This window comes from Arachis hypogaea, chromosome 4, assembly GCF_003086295.3.
Source record: "Arachis hypogaea cultivar Tifrunner chromosome 4, arahy.Tifrunner.gnm2.J5K5, whole genome shotgun sequence".
Classification (NCBI taxonomy): Eukaryota; Viridiplantae; Streptophyta; class Magnoliopsida; order Fabales; family Fabaceae; genus Arachis; species Arachis hypogaea.
Genome location: NC_092039.1, coordinates 3,620,995 through 3,641,238, shown reverse-complemented (window position 1 = coordinate 3,641,238; position 20,244 = coordinate 3,620,995). Strand labels below are relative to the sequence as shown.

At 33.0% G+C, this 20,244-nt stretch overlaps 2 protein-coding genes across 7 annotated transcripts; one reads left to right on the top strand and one right to left on the bottom strand.

Moving 5' to 3' along the window:
- Positions 1–5,418: 5,418 nt before the first annotated feature.
- Positions 5,419–8,822, top strand: LOC112795812 (probable protein phosphatase 2C 35). Of its 6 annotated transcripts, none has more exons than XM_025837983.3 (5): positions 5,419–7,015; positions 7,308–7,439; positions 7,862–8,063; positions 8,168–8,225; positions 8,480–8,822. In XM_025837983.3, exons 1-4 carry the CDS (start codon positions 6,098–6,100, stop codon positions 8,176–8,178), a joined length of 1,263 nt encoding a protein of 420 aa, XP_025693768.1. In that variant the 5' UTR covers positions 5,419–6,097; the 3' UTR covers positions 8,179–8,225; positions 8,480–8,822. The 6 variants fall into 6 exon arrangements, 3 of the variants coding, with proteins under 3 accessions (XP_025693768.1, XP_025693767.1, XP_072089971.1); XM_025837982.3 differs by having other exon boundaries at positions 8,456–8,822; XR_011880570.1 differs by having other exon boundaries at positions 5,527–7,015; positions 7,866–8,063.
- Positions 8,823–9,596: 774 nt separating this feature from the next.
- On the bottom strand, positions 9,597–19,517 carry LOC112795810 (SAC3 family protein B). Its single transcript, XM_025837980.3, has 15 exons — positions 19,113–19,517; positions 17,853–18,089; positions 17,065–17,196; positions 16,542–16,754; positions 15,769–15,990; positions 15,417–15,670; positions 14,644–14,744; positions 14,336–14,551; positions 13,805–14,032; positions 13,632–13,723; positions 13,461–13,554; positions 13,077–13,169; positions 12,198–12,958; positions 11,963–12,077; positions 9,597–11,527 (listed from the first exon to the last, which is right to left on the bottom strand). The coding sequence occupies exons 1-15, from the start codon at positions 19,265–19,267 to the stop codon at positions 9,809–9,811; spliced, it is 4,632 nt and encodes a 1,543-aa protein (XP_025693765.1). The 5' UTR covers positions 19,268–19,517; the 3' UTR covers positions 9,597–9,808.
- Between the last annotated feature and the right edge of the window lie 727 nt (positions 19,518–20,244).

The following is a 20,244-nucleotide window of genomic DNA, read 5'->3' as shown; positions in this document are numbered from 1 at the left end:
TAAATAATAAAATTTAAAATAATATTAATTAAAATTAATTTTTATTATGTTAAACTAACTTATTTAAATTTAATTAAAAAAAAATTTAATATGTAATATTATTCTTATAATTTTCACTTCGCTTCCCCAAATAAAAGTGTCAACTAATTAAACTGCATCTGGAGATTAAATAATTATTCATCAACCTTTTGTCTTATTATTAATCATATTTGTCACTTTATTTTCCCTATTAGTAATTTGACTAATCTTACTTAAGAAACTTGTCTATCTCTTTCACTATATATATATATATATATATATATATATATAACTAATGAGAAAGCAACTTTGCCTATCTTCCAACCAATCCGATATTATTTAAAGGAAGGTTTGAGTAAGATTTTCCTATTATAAGTAGAATTTTATAATTTTATTTTATTTAAAAAAATAGCATTGAGGCTGTGTAATTTAGGGAAAACTACTAAAAATATCTATGAAGTTTATGAATGTCGATAAAAATACTTATAAACTAAAAAATGAAAGCTGTACTTATAAAAGATGGATTTCGTACGATAAAAATATTAAAAATTTAATTTTTTATTTTTTAATAAAATTTCTAAACTACCTCATCTTCAACCTCAACTCACTTTATTTTCAACCTTTCATAACTCAACCTGCTCTTTAAAATTCTTGCCATGGTGTTTGAAACTACTCTTACAAAAGATCAAGCTAAAATCAATAGTAGTGGTAGTGGTGGAGGATCGAATCTCAACTGGTTCAGTCATAAATTTACAACCCATACTCAAACTAAATCAATCAAACACAACAAAATACTCAAAACATAAAAATTTTTAAATTCATTCATATAATTTCAATTCACTTTAGCAAAACTAGAAGCAGAGAAACATCTATCAACTATAAAAAACCAACAAATTCCATTCATCCACTTTAAAATTTATTTCAGGAAAAATCAGAAGTAGAAGTAGCCGTCAACCGAATTTTCTGTAAATCAATCTTAGCCTTTATAAAAAATAGAAACAAATTTAAAAAAATTAGAACAATATCTTTTTAGTAGTAACCAAATCAATTTTCGAAAAGAAGAAAAATAAAATAAAAAATGTTTTAAAAAAGAGCTTTTTCTCATCGACTGTAACATCGTCGACAGCAAAACCTCCATCAGCAGCGCCACCTCTCTTTCTTCTCCTATTTTTCTTTACTGAACCCTCTTTCTGCAGCACCACGATCCCTCTCTCTTTTTAGGCGCACGACGACGGTGTTATTTTCGGCTGGATCAGGCGCTCTATGACAGCATTCTCCTTAGGTTGGGTCACAGGCGTGCAACAAAAGTATTGTAGTCATCTTGAGAATGAGAGGGGAAAACAATGAGAGGGGAGATTGGCAGTGACGGGTAGGTGAGTGGCGGATGGTGGTGAGGAAGTAGGAGGAGAATTATGTGAAAGTTTTTGAGAGAGGGTGAAGTGAGGAGAAAAGAAGAAGTGAGAAAAAATGGAGTGACAGAAAAATAGGGTTAAGGTGAAATAGTTTAGAAATTTTATTAAAAAATTAATAAAAAATTAGGATTTGAATATTTTTATCATACAAAACTCATCTTTCATAAATACAATGTTAATTTTTTAATTTATAAATATTTTTTTCAGTATTCATAAATTATTAAATTTCATGGATATTTTTAATAATTTTTCTATAATTTAAATGTAATAGTATTTCCGTCGTTAAAAAAGAAAATAATAAAATACCACTAAAGTCTAACCTACTTAGAAGATATAAAAGTTTAAATTTCTTAAATTTCGTCCCTGAACCCTATAGAAGGAAGTTTCCTATTTTTGGAATCATAGAGCTAATAATAATAATAATAATAATAATAATAATAATAATAATAAGATTTAATTACTTTGTTAGTCCCTATAGTTTCGTGAAATTTTCAATTAGGTTCTTATACTTTTTTTCTTTTTAATTAAGTCTCTGTACTAATTTTTTTTTCAATTAAGTCATTCTTAGTAGTAATTGGCTTAATTTTATAGAGACCCAACTAAAAAAAAAGAATTGGTATAGGGACCTAAATAAAAGAAAAAAAAGTGTAAAGACCCAATTAAAAAAAAATTGGTGCAAGGACTCGATTAAAAGAAAAAAAGTATAGGAACCTAATTGAAAATTTCGCGAAACTATAGAGTAATTAAACCTAAGAATAATAATAATAATGCCAATGAGTTATAATTCAAATGACACAATCTCTTTATACTCATTTAAGAGATCGCGAATTCGAGTCTTCTTATATTTGGTAAATAATAATAATAATAATAATAATAATAATAATAATAATAATAATAATAATAATAATAATAATAATAATAATAATAATAGTAATGATGATGATGATAATAATATAGGTATTAATTAAGACAGGTAGTCCTTTATCTAAAGAAATTTGGAACTATGTATTGTTCCAAAATCTCTTCCTATGGCCTTCTAGCTTGTTAATGTATCAGGTACCTTATTATAAAAAAATATTTTTTAAATATAATCCTGTAAAATTTAAATTTGTTATTTTAGTTCTCGTCATAAAATGTTGATGTGACATGTTTTACAATGTAATATTTATATAAGCATTTAATAGAATAAATTAACGATGAGAACTAAAATAGACAATTTTTAAATTATATATATGATACTAAAATCAGAAGAAAAATTTTATAAATCAAAAGCCAAAAACATATATTTCAGAGAGGACAAAAATTTATTTAAGCCTTCATTTGATTATCAAAATTTATGATTCCTTAGCTTAAAATCCAAATGCAGTTATTCAATCATTGCACCAACTATATTTATAAATTTTTAAGCTTTCAAAAATGTTGTACTCAACGTTTCAATTTCACTCGTCTATTTATGTTTCTAATTATAGTAGTGTTAAGATCATTTTTAATTTTGGAATATGAATAATAATTTATTTTAAATTTTTGTTAATATTAATTAGACGAAATATATATTTCATCATAAAATATTTGGTGATCTCATAAAAATGAAAACCAATAACAAACTATAAAAGAAATTATTCATTTAAAAATGCAAAACTTTTTAGGAGATCACTTTTGATAAAGATACTAAATTTTTTTTTAAGACGTTTATATATGTCATGATATTATTAAACATTTTTATTAAATCGGTTAATAATTTGTTTTTTAATAAACCAGAATAAAATTGGTTTATTATAGTAACAATAATAAACTCAATTGTCTGGATTATAATTATTAGACACGTTTCGATCCGATCGATTTATACAATTTGAACCGAATCATGTTTAAATTTTTTGATAAAAAGATAAATATATTTTTTATTTTTTTTCAAAAAAAAAAATAACAAAAAACTATGGTACAGTGGACTTTGTAAATTAGCCGATTTAATTTTATTCTAATTTATTAAAAAATTAAAAAATAATCAATTTATTAATACGTTTAATAATAATACGACACATAAATATATTTAAAAAATACGCTTTAAATTTTTTATGGGAGCATCCTCCAATTTTTTTAATGGAACAATAATCTCTCGTATGAACACATATTTCATATTTGACATGTTTTTGGGTCATCAAATATAAACAAGTCAACAGCATAAATTGTTTTGAACATGTTACGTGTGAATTTGCGAATCAATGACAATGATGGAGGAGGAATTCAATACCAATATTCAATGTTACATCTTCAAATCTTTTGAACCAATTAATAATTAACTTTCGTGTTCCTAACTTTTGAGAGGAGTAATGATATAATACCAAACTTTTAGTATTCTTCTTACTTTGTTAGTGAGTGCTTAAATGGTGGCAGTATTTAATAACGAATTTAGTTAAGGATTTATCTCTACTTTGTGCTCAAAGATATATGGTAAGATTATAAAATAATTTTTTTATTCAAAACACAAAAAATTAAACTTTTTAATATATTTATTAAAAAAATAAAAAAATTTATTAATAATAATCTTATTGTATGCGCTAAAAGTATATATTAATTAAGCTTTTTAGTTAAAATATATTTTAAAGACATAGTTAAAAATAGTAAAATACAGTGTAAAATTTTAAGTTTTTTAATCTATTTAATGTATTAAAAATATAAAAAATAATTTTTTAAAAAATGTTATTTAAACTTTTTTTATAATACTCTTACAATGTATCCTAAAAAATATATTAGCAATATTCTTGTATAAATTATTGTATAAAAAATTGAAGCTTCTAGGATATTTATTGTATTTCTTTTTTTGAAAAACTTTTATTGTGTTTACAAATATTTTTAACCAAACCAAACTCATTTTTTTAAATCTAAAAAATATTGATTATTTTCAATATCTAGTAATTAGGAGAATTATTAGAATGGTGTAAATTATTAAAGGTTGAAAATCATTTTAACAAAGAAAAAAAACAAGAGAATCTGGGTGGGACACGTCTTGGACCAGGTGGAAGTTATAACCCTGTCATGCAATTGGCCCAACCTCAAAATTCATCTCTAAAGCTTGATTGTATTTATAGTTGAAAATTCAATACCAAAATAAAAAAATGCATCAAAATAGAATTTACTGAATTTGATATTTGATTTATCTAAAACACATAAATCTATCTATCTATCTATCTATATCATATAAAAATTAATGGTATTTACTCTAATGTCTAAAAGATATTGTCTAATTTAATTTATCTAAAATACACATAAATCTATCTATTTATCTATCTATCTCTCTATATCATATAAAAATTAATGGTATTTACTATAAAAGATATTATCTAATTACTAAAATAAGTTAAATAATTAATTTTAAATTTAAAAGTATAAAAATTAAAAAATAAATATTTTAAAATAATTCCAAACAAAAAACACCGTAAAATTAGCCAAAATTAATATCAACATATAATAAAATAAACTTATGCCAATTACTTTTTGTATCTATACTACATTAATAAGTTTACGTAAATAATTAAATTTCTATATAGTATTAATATATCATTTATTATCAATTGTTATAAAATTTAAATTAATTTTGATATACCATTAAGCAAAATTTTAAATTTTTTAATTAATTAACTTAAATAAATATCATTACTCAATTAAATTTAAAAATAACAGTTAAACACAATAATAATTATTATATATTTTTACAAATTAACTTTTAAATTTAACATGAATTTGTATATTATCTAATCTACTTTTAAATAATATAATATTTTAAGTTTTTACTATATGGTATTATTCATTTAAGTTTTTGAGTGGATCTTAATCTAATGTGATTAGATTTGATAAAAATTCTATTATTAAAGCTTGAAGCATGAAAAGATTTGAGTAGGTTTTGACCTCAATTTGCTGAGTGAGTTACAAGTGTAGTGTGTTGTTTCTCCTTTCTTTGTTTCTTTGTTTCTGCGAAGACACAAACCCAGCCATGCACTCATAGAATAGAATCTCTCAAATCCTTGTCCCTCTCTTACTCTCTCTCTCTCTCTCTCTCTCTCTCGTGTTTTTTGTGTGAGTCTCTTTCATTCTCTCTCTTGTGAACCCCATTTGGACTCTTTCTTCCTACCACGGCTTTCCCTTTGATCCTTTCTCTCTCTCTGCAACCCAACGAAAAGTACAATTCTTTCTTTCATTTTCTACAACCCCACTACACACGCCTTCTGCTTCTCTTTCTCTCTTATTTTTCCTTCCATCAAACGCCAGAAAAAATGCCTCACCCTTTTGTTTCCTTTCTGGGCTTCCTCTCCCTCTCTCTCTAGGGTTCCATTCTTTCTCAGCTTTCTTCTCTAGCCTCCTTCAAAATCATTCTCTCTCCCAATTCAACAACTACCCTTTTGTTTTTCTCAACCTCTGATCACGGTTCACACCTCAAAATCCTATCTTTCCTCCCCCTTGCTTATTTTGCCCCTCCCTAGGGTTTTTGTTTATTTTCCTCCCAGAATAAACAGCTGAAGGATCAAGCTTGGAACCACAATGTGGATTTTCAGAAGCTCGTAGCTTGCAGCTTCCACCCTGGATTGCCTAATTTAGCTTTTAGTTTGTGCTTTTTGCTTTTTGAGCTCTTTGTGTTTCTTGCTTTTTTTAGCTGCACACCTTCTGTTTGAAGAATGGGCTGTGTCAATGGCAAGTGTTGTAACCGGTACTCCACACCGTCAGAGGGTGGCTCCAGGGACTACAGAGAACTTGGCCCTTACCGTGCACAAAGGAAGCACATACTCACTCAGAGACCATTGGAGGTAGCTACTGTTCCTTCACATAACTTCACTTTGGAGTATTCTGTTCTAACCCAGAGGGGATACTACCCTGATTCACCTGAGAAGGAAAACCAAGATAGTTTCTGCATTAGGACTCAGATTCAAGGTAACCACAGTGTCCATTTCTTTGGTGTGTATGATGGTCATGGTCAATTTGGTGGACAGTGTGCAAACTTTGTTAAGGATAGGTTAGTAGAAACATTGTCTAGTGACCCTGCATTGTTGGAGGACCCTGTTAAGGCTTACACTTCTGCATTCTTAACAACGAATTACGAACTGCATAACAGTGACGTTGATGATTCAATGAGTGGTACCACTGCAATTACAGTGCTTGTTATTGGTGATACCCTTTATGTAGCTAATGTTGGTGACTCAAGAGCAGTGCTAGCTGTTAAGGACGGGAATAGAATTATTGCTGAGGACTTGTCCTCGGATCAGACACCGTTCCGGAGAGATGAATATGAGAGAGTGAAGCTTTCTGGGGCAAGGGTGTTGAGTGTTGATCAGGTAGAAGGGCTTAAGGATCCAAATATCCAAACTTGGGGCGACGAAGAGAGTCAGGGTGGCGATCCTCCAAGGTTGTGGGTTCAAAATGGAATGTATCCTGGAACTGCTTTCACAAGGAGTGTTGGGGATAATTTGGCAGAGACTATCGGTGTCATTGCTGTTCCTGAGGTGTCAACAGTCCAGCTTACACCGAATCATCTATTCTTTGTTGTTGCAAGTGATGGGATATTTGAGTTCCTATCAAGCCAAACTGTTGTTGACATGGTATGACATGCTACCTATTTCTTCTTTAATTCTATATCTTTCCTTCCAAATGTCCATTTTTTAAGTATTGTTATTCAGATGGTGTCTAAATTTTTCTTCTCAATCCATTCTAATGTTCAATGTTGTTTTTAAACTAAATAGCAAAGGCTTCAATTCTTTGCCCTGAATTGGAAATAGTTCACAAGGCAAACCTAGCAATGCTATTGCTAATAATTCTTTATTGTTATTTTACTTCAGGAAATGTTATGACTCAGTGTCTTGATGAATTCTATGATTTTTTGTAATGGTGCAGGCAGCAAGCTATTCAGATCCCCGTGATGCGTGTGCCGCCATTGCTGGAGAGTCATATAAACTATGGTTGGAACATGAGAACCGAACAGATGATATAACAATTATCATTGTTCAGATCAAAGGCCTGTCAAATGTATGAATTACTTGAATATTATACCCTTCTCATTTGTATTTTATGCTTTCTAAATTTAGACCTGCATAAAGATTTCAAATTTGTAGTGTCCCATCATATTCTTACCCCCTTGCCTGTGTCACCATCCTTCCAAAATTTGATTGTGCTGTTTTGTTAATATGCTGCTCACTTGGAAGTTATCTTAGGCCAATTCTATTCAGATAATTATTTGTTAAAGGTTTCCTACTGTATTTAGTATTATCTGGATCTGGGGTTTTGATTGGGTTGATAAGCACGGCAACATTTTACACATTTGTTTCTCATACATTCTTCTTGCAAGCATTTTATACAGAGCTAAAAATTCTATTGGTGGTTCAATCATTTGATTCTCTCCTATCATTTGATTATTGGCTTGTTTATCTAATCTTTAAATTTTTGTGTAGTTAGGTTCATCTCAAGTTGGATCAGGTGACATCAATGCCAGTATGTTAACAAGGTCCAAGAGGGGAAACGGAACATCAGAGACATCCACTACTACTGTGTCGGAAGTTTCTCGTTCTGTGAGGAGTGGAATCTCCGATTTACAGACATGTCAGCATGCAGTCTCAATGAGAAGTCCAGCTATAGTCGCTCCCTCACCAACTGGTCAAAGACCAATATGATTGCTACAATCTCACTAGCATCATTTCATATTAATGGTTTATTAGTTTCTGCAAAGACTTCACAGATTTATCCTTTTCCATCAACAGTGTTCAAATAGAGGCTTCATGGAACAAGACCAAGTATCTTTGTTATTTCTCCTTTATGGTACATATCTCTCTAATATTTATTTTCTATTCCTGGTGTCATCTACATTATCATCGTAAATTACTACAATGCCATTATGTTCATCGAGTCAAAATGGTGGCTCAATTTCATTGGAAACATTAGCTTAAAGTTATACCAGTGTAATTTAATCATAGTTCTATGTATATATGTATATTCCATCTATTCTCAATATTCCAATTCTGGTTACATATCATCATTTAACCATGCAGAACCACTTGAACTTGTCTTCTCAGATGACACGACAACCTCGACACTCCAGATTTATGCTCTCCAGATTTATGCATTGGAAGAGTATTCATAAATTACTTGAGTTGATGGAGAGAGGATGATGCAGGGAGAATGGCTGGTGACTAACTCCTTCGTATTGAATTATTGTAAATTGGTCAGCTTTGAAGGGCAAAGCAAGATGCTGTTGAGAATGTAAATTCATTATCCTCGCTCATGCTGATGCTGAGTCCAGTGTAATATAACTGTTTCCTTCCTCCTTGAATATGAAATTGGCAAATTGCATTTCATAATTACTTTCAAGTTTTAAATTATTGGAAGTGTTCAATTGAAAAAGATAGCTTAACCAAATTCTCGAATAAGTCATGCATTATTTTAATATTAATCAAAATTAAGAGAAGGGGAGGGATCATAATTTTGAATTTGGTAGGTGTTAAAAGTTAATTTTTTTTCACTTTATTCCTTTTTTGCAAAATTATAATATGCCATTTCATCACAATAGAAAGTTGTAAAACTCTTTAAAATCCAACAAATTAAAATTGTCTGATTATTTATAGGTTCTGTTTTTCTTGTGGTCTTGATTTATAGGTTCATTGAATGCAACAAAATATAAGGCCCCTTTTCCAACTCAGCATGTTGTGGATTCAAGGACCATAATAAGCATATGCATAAGTTTCATTGTCCACAATCTCATCATGTCTCCAAAGTTTCAACATTTTGAATCCTATAGGCTTTACAAATTGTTTGATTAGTGATGGGTCTAACATTAACCAATCAATATCCTTAAAAAACAGTACCAAATTGTCTGTTATATGAAAAGATATCCTACTATTTCTAATGCTTACGTTCAGGTAACATGTTCAGTAATCTTACACCACATTTTACATAGGTTTGTCATATCAATTCCCTTTTGGTGAAACCAAACAAGAAATAGAAAAACTATGGATAGATTTTAGCTTCTATAATTGTATACGTTAAATAGAGAAACTCTCTGCCGAAGTATGAATTATACGTTATAATCTTTTAATATTATTCGAAACTTTGATATGAAAAAATAATGCTTGCATAAGGATATATGCCAACATTCTTTTAGTATTCTTAAAGTTAATTGGACAATAGTTCACATACACAATTAAATTTTCTGCCAATTTTATTGCTAAATAGTGTGTTAAACTTTACTACATTTTTACACAATTAACAGTTAAAAAACTTCTGTTCACTGTATCAATTCCTTTCCAATGTGTGAAACTCATGGAAACCAAATAAATATAAAAAAGAATTCATCATACAAAATTTCCTAACCAACATCACCTTAGAAAAACTAAGTATACAAAAAGTCAAGCCACTCGGAAGTATATAGAGAGCTTCTCAGCTATGCCATCCTGCAACAAGTTACACTGTTCCAACAACTTGCTTAACTGATCAGCTTCTTTGGTTGAATTTTCTTTCGTTAATGCTTCACTGCTAACATTGTTCAAACCAAAAGTATAAGCTGTATTTATGCTCGCATCAACATGGAAAGTGGTTTCAGCATTCCTCTCGTTATGAAATACATCATTTGAGTCTTTCTGAGGAATCTGTTGAATCGCTTTTGGCTCTGAATGACCATACACAGGAAGAGGAGTGTCAAAATTAACACTTATTAATTCATCTAAAGTAGGGTTAAGATTATAAGATGAAGTGAAACTTGCATCAAATCCCATATCCAGATCCGAACTTGGAAAACCAACATCATGAGATTCTGAGATATAAGCCATGGAGATATCCCCACAACATAAACTCATCAATCGCCAGTTGAAAATCCGACGAAAAATCGTGCCCCAGTGAGGAACTACACGATAGCCTGAGCCATTCAGCTCCAGTCTAGAACAGGTTTGAATTGTGACATGTGCCTCTTTCGTTGCCAATGGGGCTCCCATCATCTTACAAGTATGAGTCAGATACAGGATCAAGCAATTTTCGAGCTGTATCCTCTGGTTCTCAATTTCATGTCTAGCTTTACATCCTCTGGCCAACCAGGATAAATTATCAGGAAACGTCGGGAGCTTACAGTTTTGCAGAGCACAAATTACTGGTTTAATTTTTGCTTTCGAGCTCCATCCTAAAGTCGGCAAGTACCTTTTAACCACCCTATCTTCATCACATGACTTGTCAAGTAAGCCAATCTCCGGGCATGGCCAACCAGCAGGATTTGAATTGGCAGCTAGAATAATTTCCTGCAATGAGCAATCTAAGGCTTCATTGAACAATGAGATACAGTCATTCGGACCCAACTTGTAGTTACTGCTGATGTCCTGAGCCCCTGATAAGGAACTAAGATGCCTATGAACAAGTTCTCGTACTTTCACACAACGAAGCGTAGGATGTAAAGGTGATTCACCTGCCAGCCATTCCAGACCCTCTCTCAGTCGTTGATCACTGAAAAATCCACTTAAGTGTTCCACCTGCTGGTTTTCAATAAGGAAAACAATCCGGAAGCAACTAACCCGTGATTTATCAATGTCCTGAAGGTGCAGTTCATGCATTATAATAGAAGAGAACCCTTTGTCATATCTACCACATAAGATCAATAGTGGTAGGCAAGCTCCAGAGGAAATTGTGTTCAGAAGATTATGGAGATGAATTCTCTGCAGTTCCCATGAAAGGCTCTCAGAAACAAGAAACACAACTGCGTTCGCCCCAGATGCTGCCTCATCTAATCTACCAAGTGCTGTATCCCTGATTACAGAGATGCAGCAAGTAGGATCAGTGCCGAGTTGGTTAGAAAACCACTTCCTCCATATTGCTAAGCCAGGAGTTGACAAAATCACATCTTTGTCGCTAGAAGGCATGAGCTTGGAGGCCAACCACCAGCCTGCTGATCCCATTTCATATCCACTGTTCGTCTGAGAACATAGAATAATTTTCCAGCACAAGCATTTAGCTTCTTTGTTTCTTCTGTCTAGTGTATTGGCAACTATTTCTGAGACATTAAGTCTTGCTTGTGACTTTTCCTGCTTTTCACATCTCTCCCTCATAGCTGTATCGATGTCAAACTTGTCAAAGCTACCAGGTTGCTTCATTGTAAAGGAAAACATATAGTCAATACAATAATCAATTCATGGTTTTATTACTCTAACTGAAAATAAAAATTGCTAAATGGAAAAACGAAAAAGAAAATGCTAAATGGGTCATTTTCATGCATATTGTTCCAAGTTTGATTATGGAAAAATAGATTTCACAATTTCAGTAATAATTTTAAAGCATAACTGGAAGAGTTCAGCAGGAAGTCAATAGCACAGAAGTCCAATAAGCATTTAAAATGATGAATTCACAAAAGGTTTCAATCTTATATTCAGCAGCAAGAACTGCCTTTACTTTAAGAGGAAGTACTCATCTTCAATTCACTTAACAATAAAAACTGTCTTCAGTGGTTCAGCTCATTTAACGAGAAAAAACAAAAAATATAAGAGCAGTTTAGTGAGAAAATCACAAAACAATGCCAATCTTACATTTGTATATTGTCGAATTGGAGGACCCAATGGCAATGACTCTAATGCAGCATTTGTTGCTAACTGCCTCTGCTCACGTAACGTCCTTAATTTTGACACTCGTCTCCTCCATAACCTGGCAAAGCAGAGGGAACAATAATTTAGATTATAGAATTTAATGATTCCAAAAAAACAGGCAAATTCATATTCTAAAAACTGAACATGCTAAATGAAATCAAGCACAAAAAAGTGAAACCTTAAGAACAACTTCAGCTTGGCGTCAGCAATTTCTTTATCTTGAAAGTCTTCACTGTTATCATCCACTTGATCCTCATTTTCTTCCTGGCGGATAACAAGAGACTGATCCTTGGATACATCATGGGCCACAGGAAGTGGCACAAAAATACTACTAACTAATGAACTTTCAGATGAAGCTGGTTTTGGTGCAACCTCCAATGGTCTCACATCAACATTAAAGTTCAAGTTTCTCCTAGGACTAGGAGAGCCTCTCATATTTAAATCAGAATACGCACTAGTAACTTGTGGCTCAGGCATTTTATTAGGGAATTGGAAGTTGACCGGTGATGGTTTAGGGCTAGCCATATTATGATATTTTCCACTGTCTTGACGACCAAGTAGCTCTTCCTTATTTTGTATCCAAGGGATAGCCTTTCCTGCTTTGCTATCTTTTGGGGACAACGTAACTTGTGAGTCGGGCATTTCCTCATCAAGCTTCTGTCTAAAACTATCATTTTCAATGGACGGAATTATTTGAGGCTCCTCCTTGTTTTGCTTTCTTGTCTCTATCTTAGTTACCGCAGGTGGTACTTCCGCTTGACTCAAGGGTGATACATCCTCAATTATTGTTTCAGACTTTTTCTTGTGCACAAGTTTGGAACGCTTCGTGGGATAGTCAGTATCACCATTGAGAAATGGGCCTTCCTTCACCATGTATGGTTCTTCAAATGACTTTATCAAGAATCCATGATACTCCAAGAGGTCTTCTATAACTTCATCCTAATTTTGATGACAAAAAGGTGAATGTAAGAGGAAGTTGGAAAGTCCTGCCTCACTGTAGACAAAAAAGAAAGGAAACAAGAGAACCATTCATCCACATCTATCCATGAAAAAATACCTCCATGGCAAGCCAGTTAGCAACATGAGAAACAGGGAGGCCTTGGTTATTCTGCAGACCAGAATGTAAAGAAGCAAGTGCCTGGGTACGCAACTGGTGAAAGTGGCATATGATATAAAGGGGTCAGTAAACAAACCACGCCGTTTAGCATGAAAAACATTGTTGTATATTAAGTTATTGAACTAGAACTACATATAAAATATAATCATTTTAGGGAAACAGCTACAACAGTTTACCTCCTAGCAACTTAAACAATGTTACAGATTACCTACAATGATTGTTTAAGTGAATGATGTGTCTATACATGGAAGACCTAACCTTAATAAAGAAAAGCTCAATTATAGTGTTTTGATGAGCACTTCAAAATACAAGGTGGTCTCATACCTTTGCAAAGTGCGCATGCATTAGACATGCCTGAAGATAAGTAGCTTTTCTTGCAAGTCGAAAGAAGGCAATAAAATTACCAGTTCTGCAAGCTCTGTAAAGCAAACAAAAGGGGATGATCACAATGCATGGCAACAAAAAAGTAGCTAACTTCCATTTGAAATTACAAACCTTGCTACATTGCGGGCAAATAGAACTTCTGGAGTCTGCCTTATCTCTGGAGTCATCTTAGCGAGATCGAGGGATAGCTCTGCAGGTTCAACCTAGGATAACTTGCTTATTTTCTTAGGTTTTTCTATTGCCAATGAAACATTAAAGATCAGAGCACAACAAGGACAACTTACTTTATAGCCAGGGTGCTTATCCAATTTAAGGAGAGCATAATAACCTCGAAACTCTTTTTCAGTAGGCACAAGTATTCCTTTCTTTCTGTGATCATCATACATCTGAAACAATTCAACCGAAGTTTTGTTCATCTGTTCAATATTGAGGTGAGCATCAAAGCCCTCAGAAAATCCCTCTCCTTTTGTGTATTCGCATAATTCATGCATTGCAATGATGTGTAATTTGATCTGAAACCACAGAAATCAACAACCTCATGAGTTTTAAACTTTTAATCATCACCAGATGTTGCTCTTACAAACATCACCAAGCAGATGCAGGTTCTTGATAAAAGGCACCAGGACCTTCAGAAAATTATTTTACCAACAAATAAATATGAAACTACTGTATCTATAAGTATCCACAATATATATTTGTATTGAGCCTGAATCAATATAGCATACAAAGAACTTGCAGAAAAAATAGATATCATTTTCACTAAAATAAGAGAAAAACCAGGTTTTATTATACTTTTGTTAAAAATAAAAAAGTACCATCTGTTCAAGCATAGTAATAGCCCCTTGATTGAAAATGTGCTGCATTCTCAGGTCCATTCGAATTGCTCTCATCCTATCCCACAAGAAGTTATATGCACCAAGAAACCTCTCATCATAGGGCTGATCTAGCAGAGAAAGTAGATAATCAATTGTCTTCTGCAGTATGGGCATAGGTCGAATCAAGCTTGCTTCCCTCTCTGCTGTCCTAGTATACTGCCATGAATCATGATGTGTTACTAATGAGAAGTGATAACAGTATTTATGAAAAAAAAAGTGAAGTTTAGTATTAGTAATATGACAATCACCTTCTTAACTGCAAGAAGTCTGCTGGTTACATTTCTATCTCCATCCAAGCGTTCATACTGATCAAGGTCCCCTTTCCTTTCACGCTCTCCCCTCTCAGGCTCTAAAATACAGATCCAATCAAAATTAGAATGAAGCTAGATGCTTATACGACCTATTAAGTTGAAGAATTCCCTTAAAGCTCTAGGACTTCTTTATTTATATATGCAGAAGAAGAGTTTAATAGAGAGAAGAGAAGAGTGAGGATGAGGCATCCTTAACCCCATTGTATATAAGATCAGATAATGACATGGCATAAAACAAACCAAGCGTAGAGCACCAAAGGAAAGTAAAAATCGTATCCCTATCCGAAATAAAGTTTATACTTTATATTTGAAAAAAAGATACGCTAGAAAAATTAAAACAAGGAAAATGCTAGAGCTTTTCTTTTCTTTCATTTTTTTTTTTTGCCAAAATTCTGCTCATAATAAGTTGTCATGATTTTCGATCTTGGGCTAGATAAGTAGCCTATCACCTTATCTCATCCAACAATCAAGGACTCTGGGTGAATTATGTCCAACATTTTGACAATTTTTCTGTGTAGCATTAATCTTAAAAGAAATTTCAAAATGAAGCAAAGATGGAAGTTCTTTCAAACTGGATATTTTGGACCCAGGAACAAATATGGAATTATGCATACTTGGAAAAGATTCATAGCATAGATGGAATTGTGATCAGATAAGATTTTAAAAAATGGCACATGTTCACTTGTAGATGTAAAATCTCAAAAACCTACCAGGACACATATCTGGACATAAGCCAATAATTACTTTGGATGTTTCAAGGCCTTCATGATCAGAAACAGCATGGCCATTAGTGAAGTTTCCAGCTGAATCCATCGCATGCCCCCCAACATATCTCTGCTCCAACACAGACTGTTCATGTCTATTTGCAGAAGCCTTCTGGTCAGCAACATCAGCACTATTTTGTTCAGATTTGCTTAATTCTACCTTGAAGCGAGCTAAACGCTTTGCCTTGGCTAGCGCTTCACTGAACGGCACAATAAGAATAAAGATCCTTAAAACAATTATAGATAAAGCAAAACAATAATGAGTGAAAAAACAAAGGATTTTCACTTGACATCATACCGTTCAGGGCTGTCTTCTATGGAGATGGAGTTGCCTTCAACAGTTTCATTGACCGGAAATGATGAAGGAGGAGACCTTCCTCTCTTAGTTGCAGTGGAGCTGATGGGCCCACTATCAGTGGCTTCAGAAACAACAGATGTTAAGGATCTTTGATTCATTTGAGGAGGCCCAGTCCTTAGAACATTTGACGTATTTGTCATTCTAGGTGGAGATATAGAAGGCCTACAAGAAGAAAAATAAAACAGGCTCAACAAATGCACATTCTGTTTCATCGTTTATAACTCAGATATACTACAGAAAACAAAGAAAGTAGGATGTTTGCATACATATTATTCATCACAAGCAAATTGCTAAACTATAGGCAGAGGAAAGAGAGAATAGATGAGATTCTTCTGCATCATCTCTACTCAGACAGTCAGCAGAATCCTCCTCCAAAGATGTTGGTCACCTTTTAATTAGCCTTCTGAAGTGCTTTTAAATCATAAAACCCCTTTTGCCTTTCACATTTACTAAAAATACTTAGGTTGAGATGTCCGCAAACAGGAAGTGATCCAAAATCTAGAAATTATTTCAATTTGCTGGTAACTAATTATTTGTTTAAGCCATGTTTAATCAACTGTTTCCTACAAACAACAAGTCATTCTTCTCAAGATTTCATTGAGCTAGATGAAATGAAAATCAAATATACTGCTTAAATAACTGTGTACACTGAGCTGCATCAAATAATAGCATCATTAAGTACAGGCAAAAAATATAAAATGCCCCGACAATACCTTCTAAATTCTTTATGAACAACTTCCTGTCTGATGGCAGAAGATGAAGGAGGTGACCTAGTCCTCTTTGACCCTTGACTGTTAAGTTCTTTTGTAACATTATTCTGGAGATTCTGAGAACCAATGTATGGAGGGCCTGGGGAAAGGTTTTGATGGTTCGAAGGGTTAGCATAACTGGCTTGGCCATTCCATGCTCTGGGAGATAAAGCTTGCCTGTATAAAAAGAATACCTTGATCTATGACAAATACCATTTAGAATATTGAGATGGAATCAGATGGTGACTCCTTATCCACCATGCTAGGATGGATAAGCTAAAAAAGACAAGTCATGTATAATAAGATGTGGATGAAACACTGGAATAATTACTCAGACCAAGATGCAGCATTTCATAATCTAACCTACATTAAAAACAACAAAACATGTTTCATGTTTCAGATTATAATGTTTGTATGCACATGGGGAATTCCAGAGAAAATGAATTGGGCGGCAAGATAAAGAGAGAGAGTTGAACCTAAAACTTACTGCTGGACAGAAGTTGAGGGACTTTGAGAATTCCAAACAGAGTGATGATTTGAAGGTAATGAAGGAGCTGATTGTGGTGGTGATTTTAAATGAAGTAAATGACCGCGACCATCAACTGGTGAACTTGACTGGCTACAGAAATCAGCAGCAAATAAATGAGTAACGTGAAAGTAATGACCCATTAGGCATGACACGTCATGGTAAATATTAAGAGTTTAAAGGATGTGATGAGAAGAATGCCAAAACTAAATTGGCTTTCACGGGCCAGAAAATAAAAAATGAATCTGTCATCCCCTTAGATTTAAGCCAACATATATAGAAAATAGGCATTACAACTTTGAACAACAAACACACTTACATTAGAGATGAAACTTCATAATTTTCTTTCAAGTCAAGAAGAATGATGCGATTCATACATTATTAGCGCTTAAAATCTAAATTTACATATAACAAAATATGATCTGATTTTTCTAACATAAGAAGACACCAAAAAGGGTTAGACAAACCACCCTATTTATCCATTACAGTAGTCTTTATTGATACGATGTAAACCTTGAATCCAACAAAATGAGTTTTCATGGAATACGTTGGCTCCCTGATAAAGTTCAATGCAGAAGCCAACACAGATAACAAAAGTTAAGTACTGGACTGACATATTTCAGCCTTACGCAAATAACACTTTGACACTTGCACCTAAAAAAAAGTTGCTAATGCTCAAATCCTGATACATAATACAAAATACATAATAAATTCAAAGGTATGTGCTATTGTAGATTAAATTATCTTACTTATTTCTTTGGACAGTTTGGTCAGGGTCCCTCAAATCATCAAGATCTTCATAGGACACAGGGGGAGATCTGGTCCGTTCTGGGTTCGGAAATCTAGAAATTCTGGCTGTAACACCATTTGTGGAATCGCGTGAAGCAATAAATGTTGTGACAGGAGTGGATCTTACAGGAGTATGAGTTTCTAAATCTCTATAGAAAGGTCTCTGAACATTACTCCAACCAGAAGATTCAATGGATCTGAAAGAAAAATATAAACTGTCAATAATGCACCATGCAATGAAACATCTTGAAGATAACTACATCCAAACTTTTTCTCAACAAGGGACAAACCATGGTTCTTTTCAATGAGTTTCTCTATAGGAATGTTTACAGAGATAAACTCACTCACTGAAGTTACTAAATAGAGATTAACATAAATGTCCACAAACTCACATAAGCAACAACAGCGAACAGAAAAGCTTTAGCACCCGTATAGAGTAGGCTACATGGATACCATTCAGCTCAATTGTAAACCAAATCCAATAGGAGTACCTTCTTAATGTCCCAAGGTTTTCTTCAATTTTCCTTTACCCTTCTTAATTTGACTACATTCCTTTTGAACCATTTTTTGTATGGGTCCATATTACTCACCTTAAGGTCAGCTTCATTCATATCCTAATCAATGACAGCACAAACTTTCTGCCAAATACATCCACTCCTAATCTTTTATTTTATTGCATTTACTCAGCCACGTTGAACTGTTGATAGAATTTAAATTACACAGTGGACTCTGAGTCTGGCATTCTACTACCCAACATTCACTATCACAGTCCACAGACCTAAAGCATATATCCATGACATCCATATTCCATCTTGAATCCTAGGCGTTAAAGCCCTAGTCCCTACCCCACAAAATCAATCTCCCAATCACTACAAAAATTGTGCTTTGGTATCCTCCCCCAATTTCTCCCACCTTAAAATAATGGTGAACTTGCACAACACCACCTGCTGAGATCCTACTTCACCAGAAAACCATATATGCAACAAAACCCATATGAACCTTTTTGTTTTTCAAAAAAGTAAGCAAATAAGCAAAGCAACCCCATTGCCACTGAAAACTCTCTGTTCCTTGTCCAATAAAGACTACCCCACATCTAAAAGATCAAATCTTGCACATATCAACACATACTTAGAATCCAAGTATAACTTCCTAGAGCAACATAAGACCCACACTGATTCAAATCTCGTAAAAGAATGATTTGAAGAATAAAATAGGCGTACCTGGGTCTAGGAGGGGTTGGGAGAGAAGAAGAAGGAGGAGGAGGAGGAGGAGGAGAAGAAGAAGGACGAGGAAAAGAGTTGTTGAAGCCGAAAGGGGGTTGGGATTTGGGAGGTGCAGAGGGTCCAGAACCCTTCCCAAATCCCGTATACGACATTCTTGTATCTCTTCTTTTTCTATGGCATTTATCGCAGCGATGATGATTGGTTATGGGAAGGGAATTGAATAGAAGGAATGTGTTTTAAAGCTTCCAACTTTTGGAGCTGTGAGTTGGAGTTGGGAGGGTTCAGAATCAGAGTAACGAAACTGAAACACCCTCCTCCTCAGCGGAGCTTTGCTCCTTTCTCTTTCTGTTACTCAATAAGTAAGTCATCCATCCGGTAATAATAGAAGGATTAGGCTTGATTAGATGCCATTAAATTGTTGATTTTTTTATTCTTTCAATATGTTTGATAAAAAATATTTTTATATAATAAACAAAATAAATTGATAATATTTTTATATTATTGTACATAAACATAATTGATAAATAAAAATATAAAATTATTTTTTAAAAAATAATTCAATTTTTTTTAATTTATTCAAACAAGTTCTTAATTTATCATCTTAATTATTAAATTTTAATGAATAAAAATTTAGTTAAATATATATATTAATTTTAAAATATTAAAAAATAAAAAAATAAACTTTTTATTTTAAAAGTAAGAATTAATTATAACGATAATTTAGAATTTATAGTCAATTTTCTAAGTTATAAACCCTTTTAAAAATTATTTGCCAGAAATTAATTTGGTTATGGATAAAATAATGGTGATAAGTTTGAATATGGATGCATGATGAGTTGTCTGCAAATGTGGATATGCGTTGCTCAGTGACCTGTAAAACGTAAGTAACGCAGGCAATAAAACCAAAAATCTGCCGTTGTCACAAAACGTATGTTACGATTGAGTTGGGAAGAAAATCAGATTGTAAAACGTGCCATGCATGCTGACAGAGTAAGAAACAAATAGTAAAAGGGTTAAGAGTGAAAGGAGCAACAGTAAAAGAGTTAAGAGTGAAGAAACAAAGTGTGAAAGAAGAAGTAGGAAAAAAAAATGGTGCGTAATTTTAACAAATAAAAAAAAACATATTATT

Bases quoted from the DNA above. Each gene is read 5' to 3' on its own strand.
- LOC112795812 (XM_025837983.3), top strand. From the start codon at position 6,098: ATGGGCTGTGTCAATGGCAAGTGTTGTAACCGGTACTCCACACCGTCA. The intron at 7,016-7,307 runs GTATGACATGCT...GTAATGGTGCAG, and splicing joins GCCAAACTGTTGTTGACATG to GCAGCAAGCTATTCAGATCC. The intron at 7,440-7,861 runs GTATGAATTACT...ATTTTTGTGTAG, and splicing joins AGATCAAAGGCCTGTCAAAT to TTAGGTTCATCTCAAGTTGG.
- LOC112795810 (XM_025837980.3), bottom strand. From the start codon at position 19,267: ATGTCGTATACGGGATTTGGGAAGGGTTCTGGACCCTCTGCACCTCCC. The intron at 17,197-17,852 runs GTAAGATAATTT...TGATTTCTGTAG, and splicing joins CAAACTGTCCAAAGAAATAA to CCAGTCAAGTTCACCAGTTG. The intron at 12,959-13,076 runs GTATTTTTTCAT...CATCAAAATTAG, and splicing joins CTAACTGGCTTGCCATGGAG to GATGAAGTTATAGAAGACCT.